This window comes from Sceloporus occidentalis, unplaced genomic scaffold (assembly GCF_023333645.1).
Source record: "Sceloporus occidentalis isolate IW3139 unplaced genomic scaffold, rSceOcc1.0.p SCAF_32, whole genome shotgun sequence".
Lineage (NCBI taxonomy): Eukaryota > Metazoa > Chordata > Lepidosauria > Squamata > Phrynosomatidae > Sceloporus > Sceloporus occidentalis.
This window is the reverse complement of record NW_028317012.1, coordinates 5550823-5569616: the sequence shown is the minus strand read 5'-3', so window position 1 is coordinate 5569616 and position 18794 is coordinate 5550823. Positions and strand designations below refer to the sequence as shown.

The 18794-nt window shown below is 40.9% G+C and overlaps 1 protein-coding gene across 2 annotated transcripts in view; it reads right to left on the bottom strand.

Moving 5' to 3' along the window:
* LOC149298590 (neurexin-2-like) overlaps positions 1-18794 on the bottom strand; it is a 229574-nt gene that overhangs the window by 139008 nt on the left and 71772 nt on the right. For both annotated transcript variants that reach the window (XM_089487401.1, XM_089487402.1), the window contains one exon: positions 8636-8826. In XM_089487401.1, the coding sequence (XP_089343527.1) occupies positions 8636-8826 (191 nt within the window). The remainder of the gene's footprint in view (positions 1-8635; positions 8827-18794) is intronic.

Below are 18794 nucleotides of genomic sequence, written 5' to 3'. Positions count from 1 at the left end.
TACAATCAGTAGAACAATTTAAATTATATATATTTATTTTTTTACATTTTGTTGGAACTGGAAGTTTCCCCTGATGGTGACATCAGTGGTGAATTATTTTTACAGGTTATCATTTTTTTTAAAACTATTTTTCTTTTTTTTTCTTTAAATTAATTTTACTAATCACATTGTGATAATAAAGCTGGGCTCCATTGACTTGCATGGTTAAATTCAGTACCTGGAGAGAACCTTGGAAGCTTGTTTATTTTTTAAAGGACGCCGCAGTGGCGCTTGTCCAGAGCAGTTACAGCACGTCCTGGCTCTGGGTTTCCGGTGACGCTGAATGCATCCTACATTTCAGCGACACCATTTAAGCTTAGGAGGCAATCGTTGCCCAAGGTCTTTTGAAGAAGAGCAAAGAAACAGGTAATGTTCGTGCAACTAAGGGCATCAATAAGTGGGGGCACATTTCCAGCTGCACGGGAAACTGTAGAAACATGGACGTATGTGCACACCTACATGCAAAACCCCTTCCCCAGAAAAGAAACCTACCCTGCAATGTTCTAAGTATGTATATGCTAAATGAATGCAGACTTTGGACAAGATCAGCAACATTTCCAGAAGTGATATTATATATACGCAAAAGTAGGCATGCAAGTATTGTAGATGAAGTCTATAATACTTGGAAGCCAGAGTCCATTTCAAAGCTTGAGGAAGTCAGTGGTATCAACAGTGCAGAAAGCTTTTTCATATCTACCCCTGGTAACAGGGATATGTATGGTGCAAATATAATAGGCAATTAATGTTAAACCTTTGTTTGCAAACAATTAACATGTACAAAATACTAAAACGCTATTTCCTCTAGAAGACAAACACATGTGACAACAAAATAAAAACAACAAATACGTTCAAAGGGAAACATTTAAACAGAAGAGCCATTTATTATTAAACATACACATTCACTGATAAATTCTTGCCCCGTATTTACCTCTACTACTTTGCCAGAAAATGTATCACACTACACACTGTTAGCACAACACGTTGCGATCAAAGACCTCGCTAGTGTGACTAGCAGCCTTACATATAGACACTGAGAGTCCTGCATAAAATTTAATATACACTATATGATTATAAGTATGTGTACATCTGACCAGTGATGTAATTATCTTTCCGGCTGCCCTAAGCCTGACCTAGGGCAGTGCCCAATTTGCAGTGCTGACCCAGCACAGCCTCCATAGCATAAATAGGCTGGTTGGGAAGATCAAATTTCTTCCTCATAACTAGCACTATTTGAAGTCTGTCTAGGCCAGGGTACATCACTGCACCTGACCCCCACACATACACCAATCAACCATAACATTATCACCACCTGCCCAATATTGTGTTGGTCCCCCTTTTGCCACCAAAAAATCCATGACCCGGCTTGAATTCCACTAAACCTCTGCTGTGGTATCCGGCACCAAGATGTTAGCAGCAGATCCTTTAAGTCCTGTAAGTTGCGAGGCCTCCATGGAAGCATTCTGGTGCCATGTATTCTCCAGGTAAGTGAAGCACATGCACCCAGCCATCCACGTGATGTAAAAGAAAACATGACTCATCAGACCAGGCCACTTTCTTCCATTTCTCCATTGTCCAGTTCTTATGCTCATGTGCCCATTGTAGGTGTTTTCAGCAGTGGACGGGTGTCATACGCGACAAACTGTGATGCACTGTGTGTTCTGGCATCTTTTTATTAGAACAGCATTAACTTTTTCAGCAATTTGAGCTATAGTTGGCTGCCCATGACCCTGTCGCTGGTTCACCACTTGTCCTTTCTTGGACCACTTTTGATAGGTACTGACCAGAGCAGACCGGGAACAAGAGTTGTAGTTTTGGAGATGCTCTGACACAGTCGTCTAGCCATCACAATTTAGCCCTTGTCAAGTCGCTCAGATTCCTGCTCTAAGTTGATGTAACTTTGAAGACAAAATGTTCACTTGCTGTCTCATATATTCCACCCACTAACAGTGGGTCATAATGTTATGGCTGATCAGTGTACCTAAGCTTCTTGGATATCACATTCCATAATCATGGACAACAATTTGAATTTAATTCCTTCCCCTTGCAGCTATGAAAGCCTCTACTCTTCTTGGAAGGCACTCCACAAAGGTTTGGAGTGTGTCTAAGGGAATTTGAGCCCATTCAGCCAAAACAGCATTTGTGAGGTCAGGCACGGATGTTGGACAAAAAAGGCTTGGCATCGACATACCAATTAATTGCAAAGGTGTACAATGGCGTTAAGTTCAGGGCTCTGTGCAAGCCACTCGAATTCCTGCACACCACCCTTGTCAAACCTTGTCTTTATGTGCCTTGCTTTGTGACCTTCCCCAAATAAAGTCTAAAATATCTGGGAACTAAGGTGCCAAAACCCTAATGAACTGCCCAAGATCACTACCAAACTACAGTATTTTTATATATTTATATAGTGCCAATGATTTGAGCAGTACTTCTTACAAAAGATATAGTCAAGGGGTATAACAAAATTAGAATTGGATATATGTAGTGCACAATACATAACCATTGTATTTGACAAGACACATTATGCAATACAGTATTGTAGGGTAGGCACACATAAAATTGGGTTAAATACCATTATTGGCTTGAATTTGTGGCTAGTCCTTAGATTCTTCCACTTCACTTAGTAGATGGTTTGGTCTGGGGTGGGGAGCGCACTGTGTCCATCTCCACCAACTCCCACCCAACCCTTTTTTTCTTCTTTCTCTCACTCCCCTCCCTTTCATTATGGAGGGGGCAATTCCAAGTAAATAGCTATCTCTCAACATTCACATTGTTCACTGAGCAGTCCTCTCTGAAACACATTCTAAGAGAAGAAGTGCATAAAAAGGAAGAAAAAAAAGTTGCAAAGAAAGGATAACGTTAAAGTTGCTGGCTATAGTTGTCCCAGGGAACTGCTATTCACAGGAATCTTTGATGTCCTTGTCCGAAACATGTTGGGAGGTATCTATCAGATCAACAGTACATATGAAGTGCATTTGGCAGCCTCAAAAAACTTATTGATCTAGCAAAGGTAAACAATAAGTCTAACACCCTTAACCTTTTGGGAAAAGGGAGATTGGAGAAAAAAAAAAAAAACACCTTCATCTACCGCTCGCTGGGAACAGGAACCAGTGCTTGCTTTTCAGAAGGGCCTTGCTGAACTATTCTTGTAACCAGGAAATGAGAAGAAAGCAGAGACAGAAACTCCAGCTAGGAACCTGGTTCTACTGGGAGCACCCTGGTCAACATTGCCACCTACCTTGCATTCTAAACCGCTCAGCTATGTCGGTAGCTGCCCCAGTTCTCAGAGTAAAGAATGCTCCTATGGGGCAAGTCTTTCACAGAACTGTACCACCAGTCACAACATGACACACCAGTTAGGCTAGGGGAGGTAACATTCAACAGAATCAGGTACATTTTAATATACAACACAATGAAAGTAAATAGATTAAATGAAATTGGGTTATTACCATGTCATGTTCATGATTTAAAGGACTTGATTGGGATGGACTACTGGAGAGGGATATATGTATATAGGCTGTAGCTGTTTTATTATTATTTGATTTGCATGTTAGCCCTGAGGAAGTGAACATATCCGATCAAATGTGAAGGGTGTTTGAGACATTGATTTAAAAAAATCAAACAATGTGACTAGTAAAATTTATAGTATAAAATGTATGGTTTGATGGGGTAAATTGAATTGGCTGGGTTCAAATATGTCCCAAATAGGACATGGGTGAGACAGAACAGATGTCAAAATGTAAAAAAAATGTGCACACCTCCCAAATGTTGCCTTTAAGCCCCAAACAACCCGACAAACCTATGCATGGGTAATTGCTGTGCTCAGGAGAAGTTGCTGAACACATATTGTTGTGTTGTTAGTCAGTGACATATACCAGGAGCTGTAAATTCATTCCTAAAGTACAATGTGTGTGTGAAACCCCCCCAAAATAAATGACTACCAAAACCTCTGATAAAGGCTGGTTGTAGAATTAGTGCAGGAAATAGTTGAAATACCCTGGGATGTCTAGTTCTCAAATATATATATGGAATTGCCCAGGTTCAAAGATGGGATATCTGGACATCGTCCTAGGCAGGGACACAGGACAACTAAACATCAAAATGCTACATTTAAAAATGATTCCCCAAATAGAATATGGGACAGGATTACAAGATTTAAAAAAATGATTTTGGAATAGCAATATGCTACTTGTACTTATTGCCCTATAACTTGCACAAAAACATAAAAACATAGGGTATTTCTAAACTCAGGACAAATATTAGAATTTATTAAGCAGTTTGTTTTTCATGAGCCTTTGTAGATGAGTAAAAGTAAATTTTTCACCATACTTTATAATTAGGACATTAGGTGACTGGATTTAAAAACACAGTAGGCAGTACAAGGCAGCGTGTTTTTTTTTTCTTTGTTAAAAAATCCAACTGAGCACCAGGACTGGGGTGGCTGTTAAGATGTTTGGAGGGAACATTACCCCCACCCCTGCCTCAGTCCCTTGGGACCCTCATTTATTTCTTGTATTATCCTCCATCCTTCAAGCATGAAAGCTGGGTAACGAGGAGGGGACAAAGGCCATGCCTTATCCAGAAATTTTTAAGTCTCTGTTTATTTTTAACTATTTTGCATTAGGTTTGGTTACAAAAAAACCTCTACATTACCAGAGCAGAAAAAAATAACGTGCAAATTAGATATGGGGAAAAATCAAGAAATCAATATAACCTTTGTTCAAAATCAAGTACTGAGTAATAACCCATAACTTAGTAGTGAAACAATTTGAACAATAAACCTTGTCATTTCAGTGTTTTACCTATTTAAATTATATAAATGAAATATACTTATATACATGTCCTGAATACATCTTGTAGACTTAGGATTTTCAATTATTGATGTACAGTGTGCTTTCCTGATCACACTGAAAAGGGAACCTGAGACTAGACTGTGGTCTCTACAGAACCGTTTGGGACTCCATCAGAATCAGGAGACCCCAAAAGGGAATGCCCTATTGCAGGGATGTCCAACCTGCGGCCCTCCAGCTGCTGCAGGAGTACATCTCCCATAATGCTCTTTCAGCTAAGGACCTGGCAGAGGAGTATGGAAGATGTAGTCCTGCAGCAGCTGGGGGGCCACAGGTTGGACACCCCTGCCCTATTGGAAGTTCAGGCATTTAAATCCTCTGAATGAGACAATGCTCACTCGATAACTCAGCTTGGGGCGAAATAATTTAGCCTCAGCTAGCAGAGGGGACACTATGCAGATTGAAAGCCTGACTTCACATACACTAACAGGGATCTATCCCTCCAATGTATAAAGCAACAGGATGTTCTTAATATCAACCACCAGAAATTTGTGACGTACTATTAAATATATCTTCAGGAAGGGCTCAATCACACCCTCGCTACTTACTCCTTACAAACGTCTCTCAAATTCTCTTAAAATTTTGCAATTTTTGTTTAACTCCTTCATTAATCTTATACAGGTACAATTGTGCAAAACTTGTGCAAAGATTACCCTGTAGGTCATGCATTTCTCACAGTGGAAGAAAACCCCATCTGCCGCTGCATGGGAGGTCCGGCTGTGTATTGACAGCCTTGACTTCTCACTCTCAGCAGAAGCCAGGCTTCCTGCCTACCAATCATGTGTGCTTGGTGTGAGCCACTGGCTGACTGCATGCAGTCGTGTGAAAAAGAAAGTACACCCTCTTCGAATTCTATGGTTTCACTTATGACGAAATTACAATTATCTGTTCATGAATTATTCAACAAAAATAAAGCCAAAATGGAGAAGCCAAGTGTGAAAAACTAAGTACACACTGACTGCTTTCATAAGAATTTAGATGCAGAATAGCAGATAGGCGTTACTAATCGTCCTTGATTAATTGATCACCTGTATAAAAGCCAAAGTTTTAGCAGTTGCTGATCTGGGCCATTCAGTTGTGTGTTATCATAATGCCAAGGAGGAAAGACGTCAGGAATTATCTTTGTTGCTGCCTATCATTCTGGGAAAAGTTATAAGGCCATTTCCAAACAATTTAACCATACTACAATAAGAAAGATTATTCAAAAGCAGAAAACATTTAAGACAATTTGCCAGTCTTCCCAGGAGTGAAAGTTCCCACAAATTCACCCAAGGTCAGACTGTGCAATGCTCAGAGGAATTGCAAAAAAAAAAAAAAAAATTACATCTCAGACAGGCCTCATTTAGCATGTTAAATGTTAAAGTTCATGAACGTACAACTAGAAGAAGACTGAACAACTATAGTATGTTTGAAAGAGTTGCCAGGAGAAAGCCTCTTCTCTCTAAAAAGAACATGGCAGCATGTCTTAAGTTTGCAAAGTTGCATCTGAACAAATCACAAGACTTCTGGAACAATGTTCTTTGGACGGATAAGACCAAAAAGGAGATGTCTGGCCATAATGCACATTTGGTGAAAACCACACCATATCAGCTAATACCAACCGTCAATCACAGTGGTGGGGAGGTAATGATTTGGGCTTGTTTTGAAGCCACAGGACCTGGGGACCTTGCAGTCATTGAGTGGACCATAAACTTCTTTGTATACCAAAGTATTCTAGAGTCAAATGTGAGGCCATGTGTCTGACACCTAAAGTTTGCACCTAAAGGTCATGCAAAAGGACAATATTTCCAAGCACAAGGAAGTCTACAACAGAATGGCTGAAAAATAAAATAATCAAGTTGTTGCAATGGCCCAGTAGAAGTCCAGATGTCAACACATTTGAAATGCTTTGGCAGGAACTTTAGAGACCAGTGCATAAACAAATGCCCGTAAACCTCAATGACCTTAAGAAACATTGTAAAGAAAAGTGGGCCAAAATTCCTCTGCAGCAATGTGAGACTGAAAAAGTCATACAGAAAATTATTACAAGTTATTGCTGCTAAAGGTGCTTCTGCAAGCTATTAAATCAAAAGGTGCACTTTTTTTCACACTTTCTCAATTTTTACTTTATTTTTGTTGAATAAATGTAATATGTCATATGTTGTTGTTCATCTGAGGTTATATGTACCTAATATGTAAAACCATAGAATTCACAGAGGGTGTACTTTCTTTTTCACATGACTAAGATCTACAATAGATATACATATTGCACTAACAAAAAAAATAAAAAATCTAAAAAAAGCCCTGCCATTCCAGTCCTAGCACTATAAGTAAAAATGACACCTCCCCCACCATTCACTACCCCCTAACCTTAACTACCCCCTTCTTAAGCAAGAAGTATTAAAAACTACCATATAGGGTACAATGTAAGGGATAGGTGTTGCCCTCTAGAACATAAAAATATTCATGTGGGGTATGCCTATAATCAGGGGATATTACTGAACAAAAATTGGGTAATTGTTCATAAGTGGCACCTACTCTGTAGGAGACGTTCTAAGCAAAGTTACTTTATTTTTGTGTGATTCTATGATTTCAAACTAAATCTTTATTCACTGAAAAACTTTGGTACAGAAAAGGTTAAATGGACAGTGTAATGTCTCATACAGCCCCACCAAAAAACAAACAATGCATTGTACTTACCTTGCTAAAATACTGCAGTTCTAAAGCAGAAGTGTACCACCCTCTGGTGTCTGTGTTTAGCACCAGTTTTGTCTACTCCTAGCAGCTACTCATTGGCAGGAATGCGCATGCGCATGAGGGAGTTTGTTATACCCTCTGGAACTCTTATTCAAGTCAACACTGGAGCTGGCTGGTGGTGAGTATACTGTTTGTGCAACTAGCATACCTGGGAAATCCCCTGGGCAGGCAGAATAGAGCTCTCCCTCTTCTAAGGTAGTGGCTTTGCAAGGGGACAGGGCTAATCATGGGCATGGACAAGGCTAACAATGTGAGGGGTGTAGTTAGCCATGAGATGGGTAGGGCTAGTTGCTTAGGACTATCCCCAAATAGAACTGAATCCTCAGAGTGGGTGTGGCATGGACGAGTCTAAAAAATACTTGTCTGCCCAAGAAAAATAGCAAGGACAGACCCAGGGGAGGCAAAATTTCCAGGTATGCACACTGGTAACGAATTACTAAACATATCTCCTGCAAGCCCAGGAGCTTGGTGGGGAGGGACAGGGGCACATTGAAATGCATAAAAAGAGATGTTGATATATCCTACGTGCATTTGCGCTATAAGCACACAAACAAAACATTCATTTAAAGGTGACACACATATGCATTAAGGTCTACCTGATTGATGGAGTGTACCTTTAAGAGTCTGTAGGCTTGGCACCACTTCTCCTAACTATCCAAAATCTAACATTTCATAACAATTCATTTATCCTTTACAGCATACGCTATGTCACAAATTGAGTTTAAGTTACAAACTAAAAGGCAATGACCACAGGAGAATGTGGTGTACTAAACACTAAGAATATATTCTGTTTATTTTAACCATTGCAGTGCCAGAAAAACGAATGATGACACATACAAAGTATTAAAGACAGTGTTGTTTATGTGTGCAACAAATCTTTCTAATCTCACTGTATATACAGAAAGCATAGTTTGTATAAACACATTCCACAATGATTAGTTTAGTTTTTCAAATTGTGTAATAGACACATTAGTATATTGTATGAGAGCAGAAGACCTCATGTGCTTTCTCACCTTTTAAATCCAAATTACTTGCTCCTGTAGAGTGTTGTGTAACTGTTCTTCCATCAATTCTTAGTGTATGAGCATTACCAGGATCTCGGGACACTGCTACGCTGTGCCATTGATTATCATTCAGAGGTCGTTCAGAGTTCCCCTTCATCAATGAGGGACCATTTCCAAGATCAAACACATAGTGTATATACCTATAGATTCAAAGAGTGAAGATATAAATTGGAGAATCATTAATCATGGAAAATATATGAAACTATTAAAATGAAAAAAGTTTAAAGTTATACGGCACTGCTGAAAAACATATTGGGTCCCTTATGACTTTATGACATATTTATAGCAACTTATTGGACTGCAATAATAATTTAGAGCTAAACCACAGTTTCTACTTGCACTTAACACATTTGCTAATGTTTAAACACTAATTTCTTGGGTTTTTAAAACTGGCTTATCGATAATAATAAGCACTTGGAGGCTATAGACACCAGGTATTTGGCTACACCAACATACAATGTTCAGTAAAGACACTGACAGACTTCTGAAATTACATTGAGATGAAATAGTTGACATGACAGACCTTTAAAGTTTCATTCAATGCAGCCCCTGGATTGTTTCATACCAGCGCTGGTCCAAGTTTTTTAGTTACACAGACCATTGTATCTTGGCTGATTTCTATTTAATAAATAAAAAATATTTTCTCTTTCTAAATGTATCAAATACACTTTTTTCCCCCAAGTGCACCACATATATTTATGATACCAGCAGCCCACTTGACCTTTCACTTAAGCTTTTTGGCTCAGCATTAGAAATGACCCTTGAGGACTGCCCCTGCTGTCGATAAAGTCTTCAATTACCATAAGGGTTGCCACCCGGCTGGGATTTCTTGCAATGAGGGGACCAGTAAACAGAGTCCCTCAAAAGGGCAGAGCTCCCTCTTTAACTGCTATTACAAATAGAGACACAGATGAGGGATAATCTATCCTTCTACCACCTCTCGCATCCTCCCATCCGAGTGTCTCTATTTTGGCATGCCAACTGCCTTTTGCATCTGCTGGAGATACTAGGTCTCAAGGTTAGAGGGGGGAAAGGAGTAAGGTGTCATGGGTGAAAGGTATGATAGGTATGAAGGAGAAAGAAGAAAAAAGGATGAAGAAACAAAGAAATGAGAGAAGACAGAATAAAAAGAGGGAGAGAAAAAAGAAAAGGTTAAGAGGTGGTAAAAAGGGAATTAAAATGAAGAGGGAGAGAAATCAAAAGAGAAAAAAAGACAGATACAGAGGGATATAAGGAGAAGAATGAAAAAGTGAAGACAAGTGAATATGTGATGGGACAGAAAAAAATCAGGTGGGAGGAAAAAGAGAAGCGGAGCTTTGGAAAAGTAGACAGGGGCATGAAGATGTCAACAGAGGAGATAGGCAGGCATTAAGGGAGAGACTGAGAGTGTGAGTAAGAGTGAGCGAGCATGAGAGAGTGAGGCAGAGTGTGAGAGAATGAGTAGTGTGATTGAGAGTGAAAAAGCTAAGAAATGAAAACAAAAATGATGACGATGATGATGGGAGATGAGAGTTCTACTGCATGACTGTCAATGACTGGCTCATTATATAGTGACTGGAGTTAAGGTGTACAACAATCAGTGCCTGGCTCAGTGGGAGTTATGCTGTACCACAGTCTTGGTGTATCACAATCTATGTCTGGATCACTATTTAATTATAAGAATTATACTGTAGTACCCTCAGTGTCTGGATCACTATATACTAACAGATGTCATTCTGTACCACTATCTGCATCTGGCTCATCTAATGATGGGGTTGTGATGTACCACTGTCAGGGAGTACATGTACTTAGGAGCCTGAAGCTCAATCTTGTAGGTTCATGCAACATTTGCCCCTTTTGTGGATCCACCTTCACCGACCCACAACTATGGGCAGAATTTTGCTAGGTAGGTGGCAACCCTACAGCCTAATCAGTATTTTAGAGAAACAGGCCCTGTAAGGTTACTTCAGGCTCATCCAGGGCTAAAAACAGGGTGCATTTCTGACTGATTTCTTCCTGTGTGTATATGTAACTGTAAAGTGGTTGATTAGTACTGTAACAGCCCATGTAAAGAAAAGTGGGATACTCATGAATGGATGCAAGCTGCACAACTAATCTAAGCCCCAGACTATTCTACGAGGTTTAAATGTACGACTTCTAACAGTCTTAATAAATTCTGAAGTACTACAGACTTAGTGTGGTTTAATCAGACCACCTTAAGCAAGATGACCATACACTGCTAACAACAAAATCATTGACTCAACAATGACTCTGATAGGCAGCATCCCATACATTAATAAATGTGATGCTTGAGTTGAACAATATTGCAGCAGTGAAGAAAGTGACAGTTTTTCTTACAACTATTGGGCTACTTAGTGTTTTGCAGGACTTACTGTCACCAGAAAAGTCAGCATCCAAGCCACTGGGAGATTACTACGGAAACCACTAGAAATACCAGAGAGCCCCAACTTTAATAAGCTAAAACTACCCAGTGAGCATGTGAAAACACAGGTAGTAAATCTCAGGAAACTAGGCTGCTTTTGCAGGTTTGCTGACCGCAATGTGGGATAAGTTTGTTATAGGCCTGGCAGACATAGCAGCCTAGAAATGACTTGTGACTGAGGAACATTTAACCTTCAAACATGTTGCTGATATAGCCACAGTCATCTAATTGACATAGATACATTTTCAAAATATCTATGCAACAGCCACATTATCAACTATGAAATGCTCATTTTTCACAGACATCAACCTATTGTTCAGTATGTTTTCAATGTGGGGACAAGAGACACATGGCTAGCATATGCCATTTCAAGCTTTCCACTTCAGTGTGGAAAGCTTAGTCACACCAAATGGATTTGCTTCTCAGCACACGTATCCTAGGTACATTAAGAAACAGACAACAGAAAGTCCAGCCAAACAAGACGCACACAATCTTTTGGTCTGGCCTGAAGGCAAAAAGGGCCGCGGTCGCAACTGAGACGGGGCCCACCACTCTAGGGGGCCCGGGTGACCCCCGTGAACACTTCCGCAGGGGCCTGCTGCTTACCTGTACAAGCAACATCTCTTGTACCGCCAAAGTTGTCCGTACAGAGTGTAACACAGAGGGAAGCAGCAGCCCATGCGTGAGCGGCACCAAGAGATCTGCAGTTCAGGTAAGGGGGTCGGTGAGGGTATATGAATGAGTATCTGAATGAGGGAATATTTGTGAATGAGTATCTGTGAATAAGTATCTGTGGATGAGTGAATTAGTATTTGTGAATGAGCAAATAAATATGTGTGTGATAGCATGGATGTGTAAGTGGGGGGAAGCATGGCACAGGGAGGCTGTTTGAGGTGAATATGTCACAGGGAGGCTGTCACAGGGAGGCAGGAAGGATGGTAAATCCTATGCTTCCAGTCTGGGTGCTAGACAAGTCCTGTGGACGCAATCTAGGTGCCACGGCTGACATAATACTAAAGGGGGGCTGGCTTTGGGACATAAATACACAATGTGTATACAAAAGGGTGCTGTCTGGAGGCATCACAGAAATCAATACTAAAGAGGGGACTGGGTGGTGGGGTGAACATACAATGAGCTGGCTTTCCTCTAGTGGCCTTGAATGGGATTACAAAAGTTCTGAACCTAAATATTTTGCTCTGCACCTTTTGCAATACGGAAAAAAGTAGAAGAGGAATTGCAAAGATTACCGGTGTGGCGATTTCAAATTGTTCTAAACTTACAGCTCCCGGTAGACCAGTTCCCAGTGGACCAGTGCCGACTGCCATTTACAGTAGAACTTTCTAGGTCTCTAACAAGGGGAGGGGGCAAAATATACAAAAACTAAGTTTCACCAGGCATATTTACAACTTGAAATCCAGCCTGAATTTAGATGCTGTTTCAATATATATATATATATATATATAAATAAAAAATTTTGAAGCTGTCTTACAGTGAGTTACATCTGAGTTTGAGCTAATGATCAACAGAGACAAACGTGAGTTTTTCAAAGACAGTTTGGAGTGCTGTGCTCATATGGTGAATAAGCACAAACTCTGAAAAACAGCCCCAGAACAATATCCCTCCTTCACCAAACTTTTTAATAGACATTAGACTTGCGCATTCGTCTTCGGGCGAACATGAAAACGAGCACGAAGAGGCAGTTTTTTTGTTCGTTCCGAAGACACGCCGAAGAGAATACAGTGCCGGCAAAACGTAGGAGAAGACGAAGACTCACAACCACGAAGAATCGAAGATTCTTCGTGATCGTCTTCGTTTTTGCCGCGCAGCCGCCAAAATTTCAAACAGGAGTGAGCTGATCTCGTCTGTCCAATCAGCTCACTCTTGTGACGTCACGCTAAGGGTCTCGTCCAATGCCTGTGCTGCTGTTTTTTGAATTCTGAAGGCGCCTTTATAAGACCAGAGCTTGCCTGAGAGATCCATTCATTTTTCGCTGTGACTGCTTTGGCAACACTGCTGTGCTGCATCCGAGCGTTACAGAGAGATTGTTCTGTTCTGTGTGAGACTGGTAAGCCTTAGCCTGCCATTTCTCACAGTGTACTTCATCCTCACTTCAGTGCTACTTAATATAATTAATAATAATAATAATTTGATTAATTTAATTATTTTTTTTATTTAATTTGTCATCAACTGTAGTGTAAGTGCTGTTGAGTTGACAGTGCACCCAGTGTCTCAGTGGCACTGGGGTGCCCTTGCCCTGGGCTGGCACTAGTGCCTACTGCCTGTCCTGCTTAAATAAATTAAATAGAATTTATAAATAATAATTTAATAGAGTCTATAATTTAATAGTTCATTATATTATATATATATATATATTTGTCATATATATATATATACTATAGTATACTAGTGTAGAGTGTACTGTAGACATTCATCTACTAGTGTCTAATTTAAAATCAGTAATATTAATTAATATAATTAATAATTGAATTCATTATAAAATTATATATATATATTTGTCAGTTATAGTTAGTAATAGTATACTAGTGTAGAGTGTACTGCAGACATTCAAGACATCTACTAGTGTCTAATCTAAAATCAGTAATATCAATAATTCTATAATTCTTTCTTATCTTAATAGTTAATTAAATTAGCTATAAATAAAAATAATATTAATTAATTACTATTAGCGTATAGTTCAGCTAATCTTATTAGTACTGGTGCTGCAGCTCTATAGTTTGTGCTTTGTTTTAGCAACAGCAAGAGACCAAGTCAATTTTTCTTAATAATCTTTCATTTTATTTCATTTGTTTTGCTCACCTCAGTCCATCAGTGAAGTGAACTTGTTGGGCTAGTGAGTGCAGCCGCATAAGTGCTGTGTGTTTTTGTTCAGCAAGCAGTGAAGCTAACTGTTTTGCTGTGACATTTTATTTTATTTCTAATTTTTCTCAAGAAAAATTGACTGTGACGAACTGTACTAAGCAAAGCTTCAAGCTACTAGCTGTAGTACTAAAATAATTCTAATCTTCTTTAATCTTAATCTATAATATATTATAAATAAATTCTAATTCCTAATCTATAATACAAGTAATTCTAATTCTAAATTCTAATTCATAATCTATATTCTTCTATCTATAATACATAATATATAAGTAAATTATTTCTAATCTATTAATATTATATAACTTAATATTAATTAATAAATCATACTGAATCTGATTTAACCTCACTTTAGCTTAGTGGGTTTGAGAGCATCTGCCTAGAGGTAGACTTATAGTAAGGAAATATAGCTTTAGGCTAGCATAGTAGTAGGCTAAGCTCTTAGGCCCATGTAAATTCAAATTAAAAATAAAATACTGCTAGTTATTAAATAGTTAATCTTGAGTTAATAATTTAAATAACTTTAGCACTTTGCCAGATTGCACACAACAGCATAGTGCAGTAGTGCATAGTTTTACTTTTTAAGCAGTAGCACTGAAGAGAACTTCCTCTAATTTTTTTGTCTTTAATTAATTTTTCCTTTTTTTTATTTTTTTTTAATTTTTTTATTTTTTTTATAGTTTTTTTAAACACTACACTACACTACACACACAACACAAAATTTGAAATGGATCCTCCTTTTGGGACTAAGGAGGGACAAGCTCCATCTACCACCACCACCAGCACCACCACCAGTTCTAAGATGCAGCCTTTGCGTCAGTCTAGTCGGCCAAGTAGGCCAAGCTCTCGCTTATCATTTGGGGAAGCATTGCTTGAAGGATCATCAAGTAAAGGAAAGGCACCAAAAGCAGGCAGTAGTAGTGCGGCTAGGCCCACAAGCTCTATGGTTTTTTACGGAAAGCCTAAAGCACCAGAAGCACGTTCAAAGTTAAAGGGTAGCACAAGTAGTACCAGCCCAGTGACTAAAAAGAAGTGCCTTTTGCCCCAAGCAGCATCTTCCCCATCCACAAGCAGCATGCAAGGTACCAAGCAGAGCCAAATTAGCAGCAAGACTCAGAGGGGTCCCAAACAAAAGCGATCTCATTCCTTTGTAGTTTCCATGCAGAAGTGATGGATGAAAAGCACACTTCCCAAAATATTCTGCATGCAATGAGGAAAATGTTTAGCCTTTGGGTGGGAGCAGAGGCGGGCACCAATGTTGAAGTTGGTTTTGTGGTAACTGACGGAGGTGCCAATATGGTGAAAGCGCTGCGAGATGGTCATATTGTTGGTGTGCGCTGTGCAGCCCACATCATCCATCTTGTAGTGAAGGCAGCAATGTCAGAAGGAACTAATGTGGCAGCAGTAGTTCTGTCCCACTGCAGAAAGATCGCTGGGCACTTTCACCATAGTGTTAAGGCTAGCCAACTTTTGAGAGAAGAGCAAGAGAGGTCAGGTCTTCCCGTACACTGCCTACGCCAGGATGTCAGTACACGGTGGAACTCCACGTTAGACATGCTGGAGAGGATTTTGGAGCAGCAGAGGGCAATCCATAATCTTGCCTCAGAGCACAATATTGGGATTACCTCTCCATTGAATAGGGAGGATTGGACAGTGATCGCCCAGCTAGTGGCAGTCCTTAAACCATTCAGGGATGCCACAGAAAATTTAAGCTCAAACACTGCCAGTCTGGCCCAGGTAATCCCAGTGTTCTCCCATCTAGGCAGCAAGATGGATGTGTTCCTTGGAAACCGTGAGGCTGTTCAAGGTGGCACTCTACATCCTGACGTAGCAGCCATAGCCAGGAAGCTGAAGGATCTGCTAAAAGTACACCTTCGCAAACGAATGGAAGAGAGTCCCGAAATGATGCTAGCGTGCCTTTGCGATCCAAGAATTAAGGGAAAGCTAGCTTTGAAATTTAATGTTCTCAGTAGCTACCGGGAGCAATTGGTCAACAAGGTGCGTGACTGGCAGCGTAAAATGGGAATGCTGTCCGAAGAGGGAGAGGTGCAGGAGGAGGAAGAGATGATGTGGTCTGCTACTCCTAGCAGCAGCATCAGCAGCAGTGCCACAAGCAGCACAACACAGCTGAGTGGAGCAGCTGCGTTTTGGGAAGAGGCACTTGGGAGTATAGTTGGACCATCTGACAGAGCTAGCAGCAGAAAGGAGAGTAGTGCTGCTGAAATGGTCAAACTTTACCTCTGTGAAGTTCCTTCTGCGCCTAATGTTGATCCTCTTAGCTACTGGGATGAAAAGAAGAGTGTGTGGCCTGCACTCTCATGGGTTGCGCAGCAGCTACTATCATGTCCGCCAACCACTGTTCAAAGTGAGCGCGTGTTTTCTATGACTGGAAACATACTGAGTCCACAGCGCTCACGCATGGCACCTCATCTGATGGAGCAGATTGCCTTTCTTAAATTCAATCTGCCCAAGTTGGGTTACCCAGCTCTTAGCTTGGAAAGTTAATTTTTTTCTCTGTAATGTTTAAGGTAGTTTCTCCCCCTGGTTGCACGTGTTTGTGGTGTGGCAACGTCTGCTACCTCCGCCGGTGTAGCCAATTTACGCTAGGGCCTAGTGTCTGAGTTCTGGAAGTCCGCTCCCAAACGCCAAGGACTGACAGTCTTCGGATGCTTTGCCCTGGGGTGAAACAGGTGAGCGGGTCGTCAATTGCCCACTCATTCACCTTTTTCCGTTTCCAACGCTGCTGCTGGTGGTGGTGGTGCCAGTATCTTGCCAGTTCGCTTCCTGGCTGAAATCATGCCTCAAATGTCCCTAATGGAGAGGGGGTAGTTTCTCCCCCTGGTTGCACTTGCTGCGGTGTGGCAATGCCTGCTACCTCCGCCGGTGTAGCCAATTTACGCTAGGGCCTAGTGTCTGAGTTCTGGAAGTCCGCTCCCAAACGCCAAGGACTGACAGTGTTTGGATGCTTTGCCCCGGGGTGAAACAGGTGAGTGGGTCGCCAATTGCCCACTCATTCGCCTTTCCCAATTCTGCTGCTGCTGGTGGTGCCAGCGTCTCTTCAATGCCAGTTCGCTTCCTGGCTAGAGTCATGCCCAAAATGTCCCTAATGGAGAGGGTAGTTTCTCCCCCCTGGCTGCGTCTGTTTGCGGTGTGGCAACGCCTGCTACCTCCGCCGGAGTGGCCAGCTTACGCTAGGGCCTAGTGTCTGAGCTCTGGAAGTCTGCTGCCAAACGTCTAAGACTGACAGTGTTTGGGTGCTTTGCCCTGGGGTGAAACAGGTGAGTGGGTCGCCAATTGCCCACTCATTCGCCTTTCCCATTTTTCAATGCTGCTGCTGGTGGTGGTTGTGGTGGTGGTGCCAGCATCTCTTCCGTGCCAGTTTGCTTCCTGGCTAGAGTCATGCCCAAAATGTCCCTAATGGTAAGGGCAGTTTCTCCCCCCTGGCTGCGTCTGTTTGCGGTGTGGCAACGCCTGCTACCTCCGCCGGAGTGGCCAGCTTACGCTAGGGCCTTGTGTCTGAGCTCTGGAAGTCTGCTGCCAAACGTCTAGGACTGACAGTGTTTGGATGCTTTGCTCTGGGGTGAAACAGGTGAGTGGGTCGCCAATTGCCCACTCATTCGCCTTTTCCATTTCCATTTCATTATTTTCCTTTTGATACACAACCAACCAACCAAACATAACACACACAATAACACAAATAACAGTGACATAATACATAACACATATAACACACAGTGACAACACACATAACACACATACACGTACAATGCACAAATCACAAGGACCTTTCCTCTTGTTATTTGTCCTGGCCTTCACTTCTACACTCACTAGCATTAATGCTATAACTCACACTTCATACTATAACATTTTTCCATCCACATACCTGCCAACAGACCCAACTTTTTCAGGGACAGTCCTGCTTTTTTCCAGTCCTGTCCCATTTAATTTAGCTATCTAGGTATGCAAATACACGTTGGTAGTTATAGCTCGGTAGGTAGCACTAGTATAAACAATAAATATAATAAAGTACTAAATAATAAATATAACTTTAAAATACATTTAAATAAACCCCTTAATTTTTTTAAAACCCATTAAAATTATTAAATTATTATTTAGACATAATACATCTTTAACCAAACCAGTGCACTGCTACTAATCTTAAACATAACCGTACATTAACCCTAAGCTATTTTTTAGTTCTTGTCCAACATTTTTCCATCCGCATACCTGCCAACACACCTAAGATTTTGGTGGACAGTCCTGCTTTTTTCCAGTCCTGTCCAGTAAAAGTTGGGTTGTTGCAAAGTATGCCATTGTGAATAGGTAGCAAATGTTAGGCATGTATTACAAGTGGTCCAAAATCAATTTAAAAATGTAAAATAATCCCTATTCTTTTATTAAACATCTATGGATGTGTGACTGTGTATGATAAACGGAGGCCAAGTTCCTTGGAGCATTTGTCTCTAGGTCATTTTGTGTACAGTACACCTCAGTACGTGTGTGCAACTCTATTGGTCGTTTCGGCAGGGGGCTGGCCTGCCATCAACGAATGAAGTGCGTTCTGCAATTCACTTGTTGATGCCAGACCAGCCCCCTGCCGAAACGACCAATAGAGTTGCACACACGTTCCTTCACGGCAGCTGCTGTTGCTCCGATGTGTTGTTAACCCCGTATTAACCCCTGCTAGGCAACCGGGAAGGAAACGAAGATTAAACGAGCATGAAGAATGTCCGCGAATATTCGCCCGAAGAGAAGACAGGAACGGGCGAATATTCGCGGAATATGAAGGTTTTTTTCCCCCCGAAGACG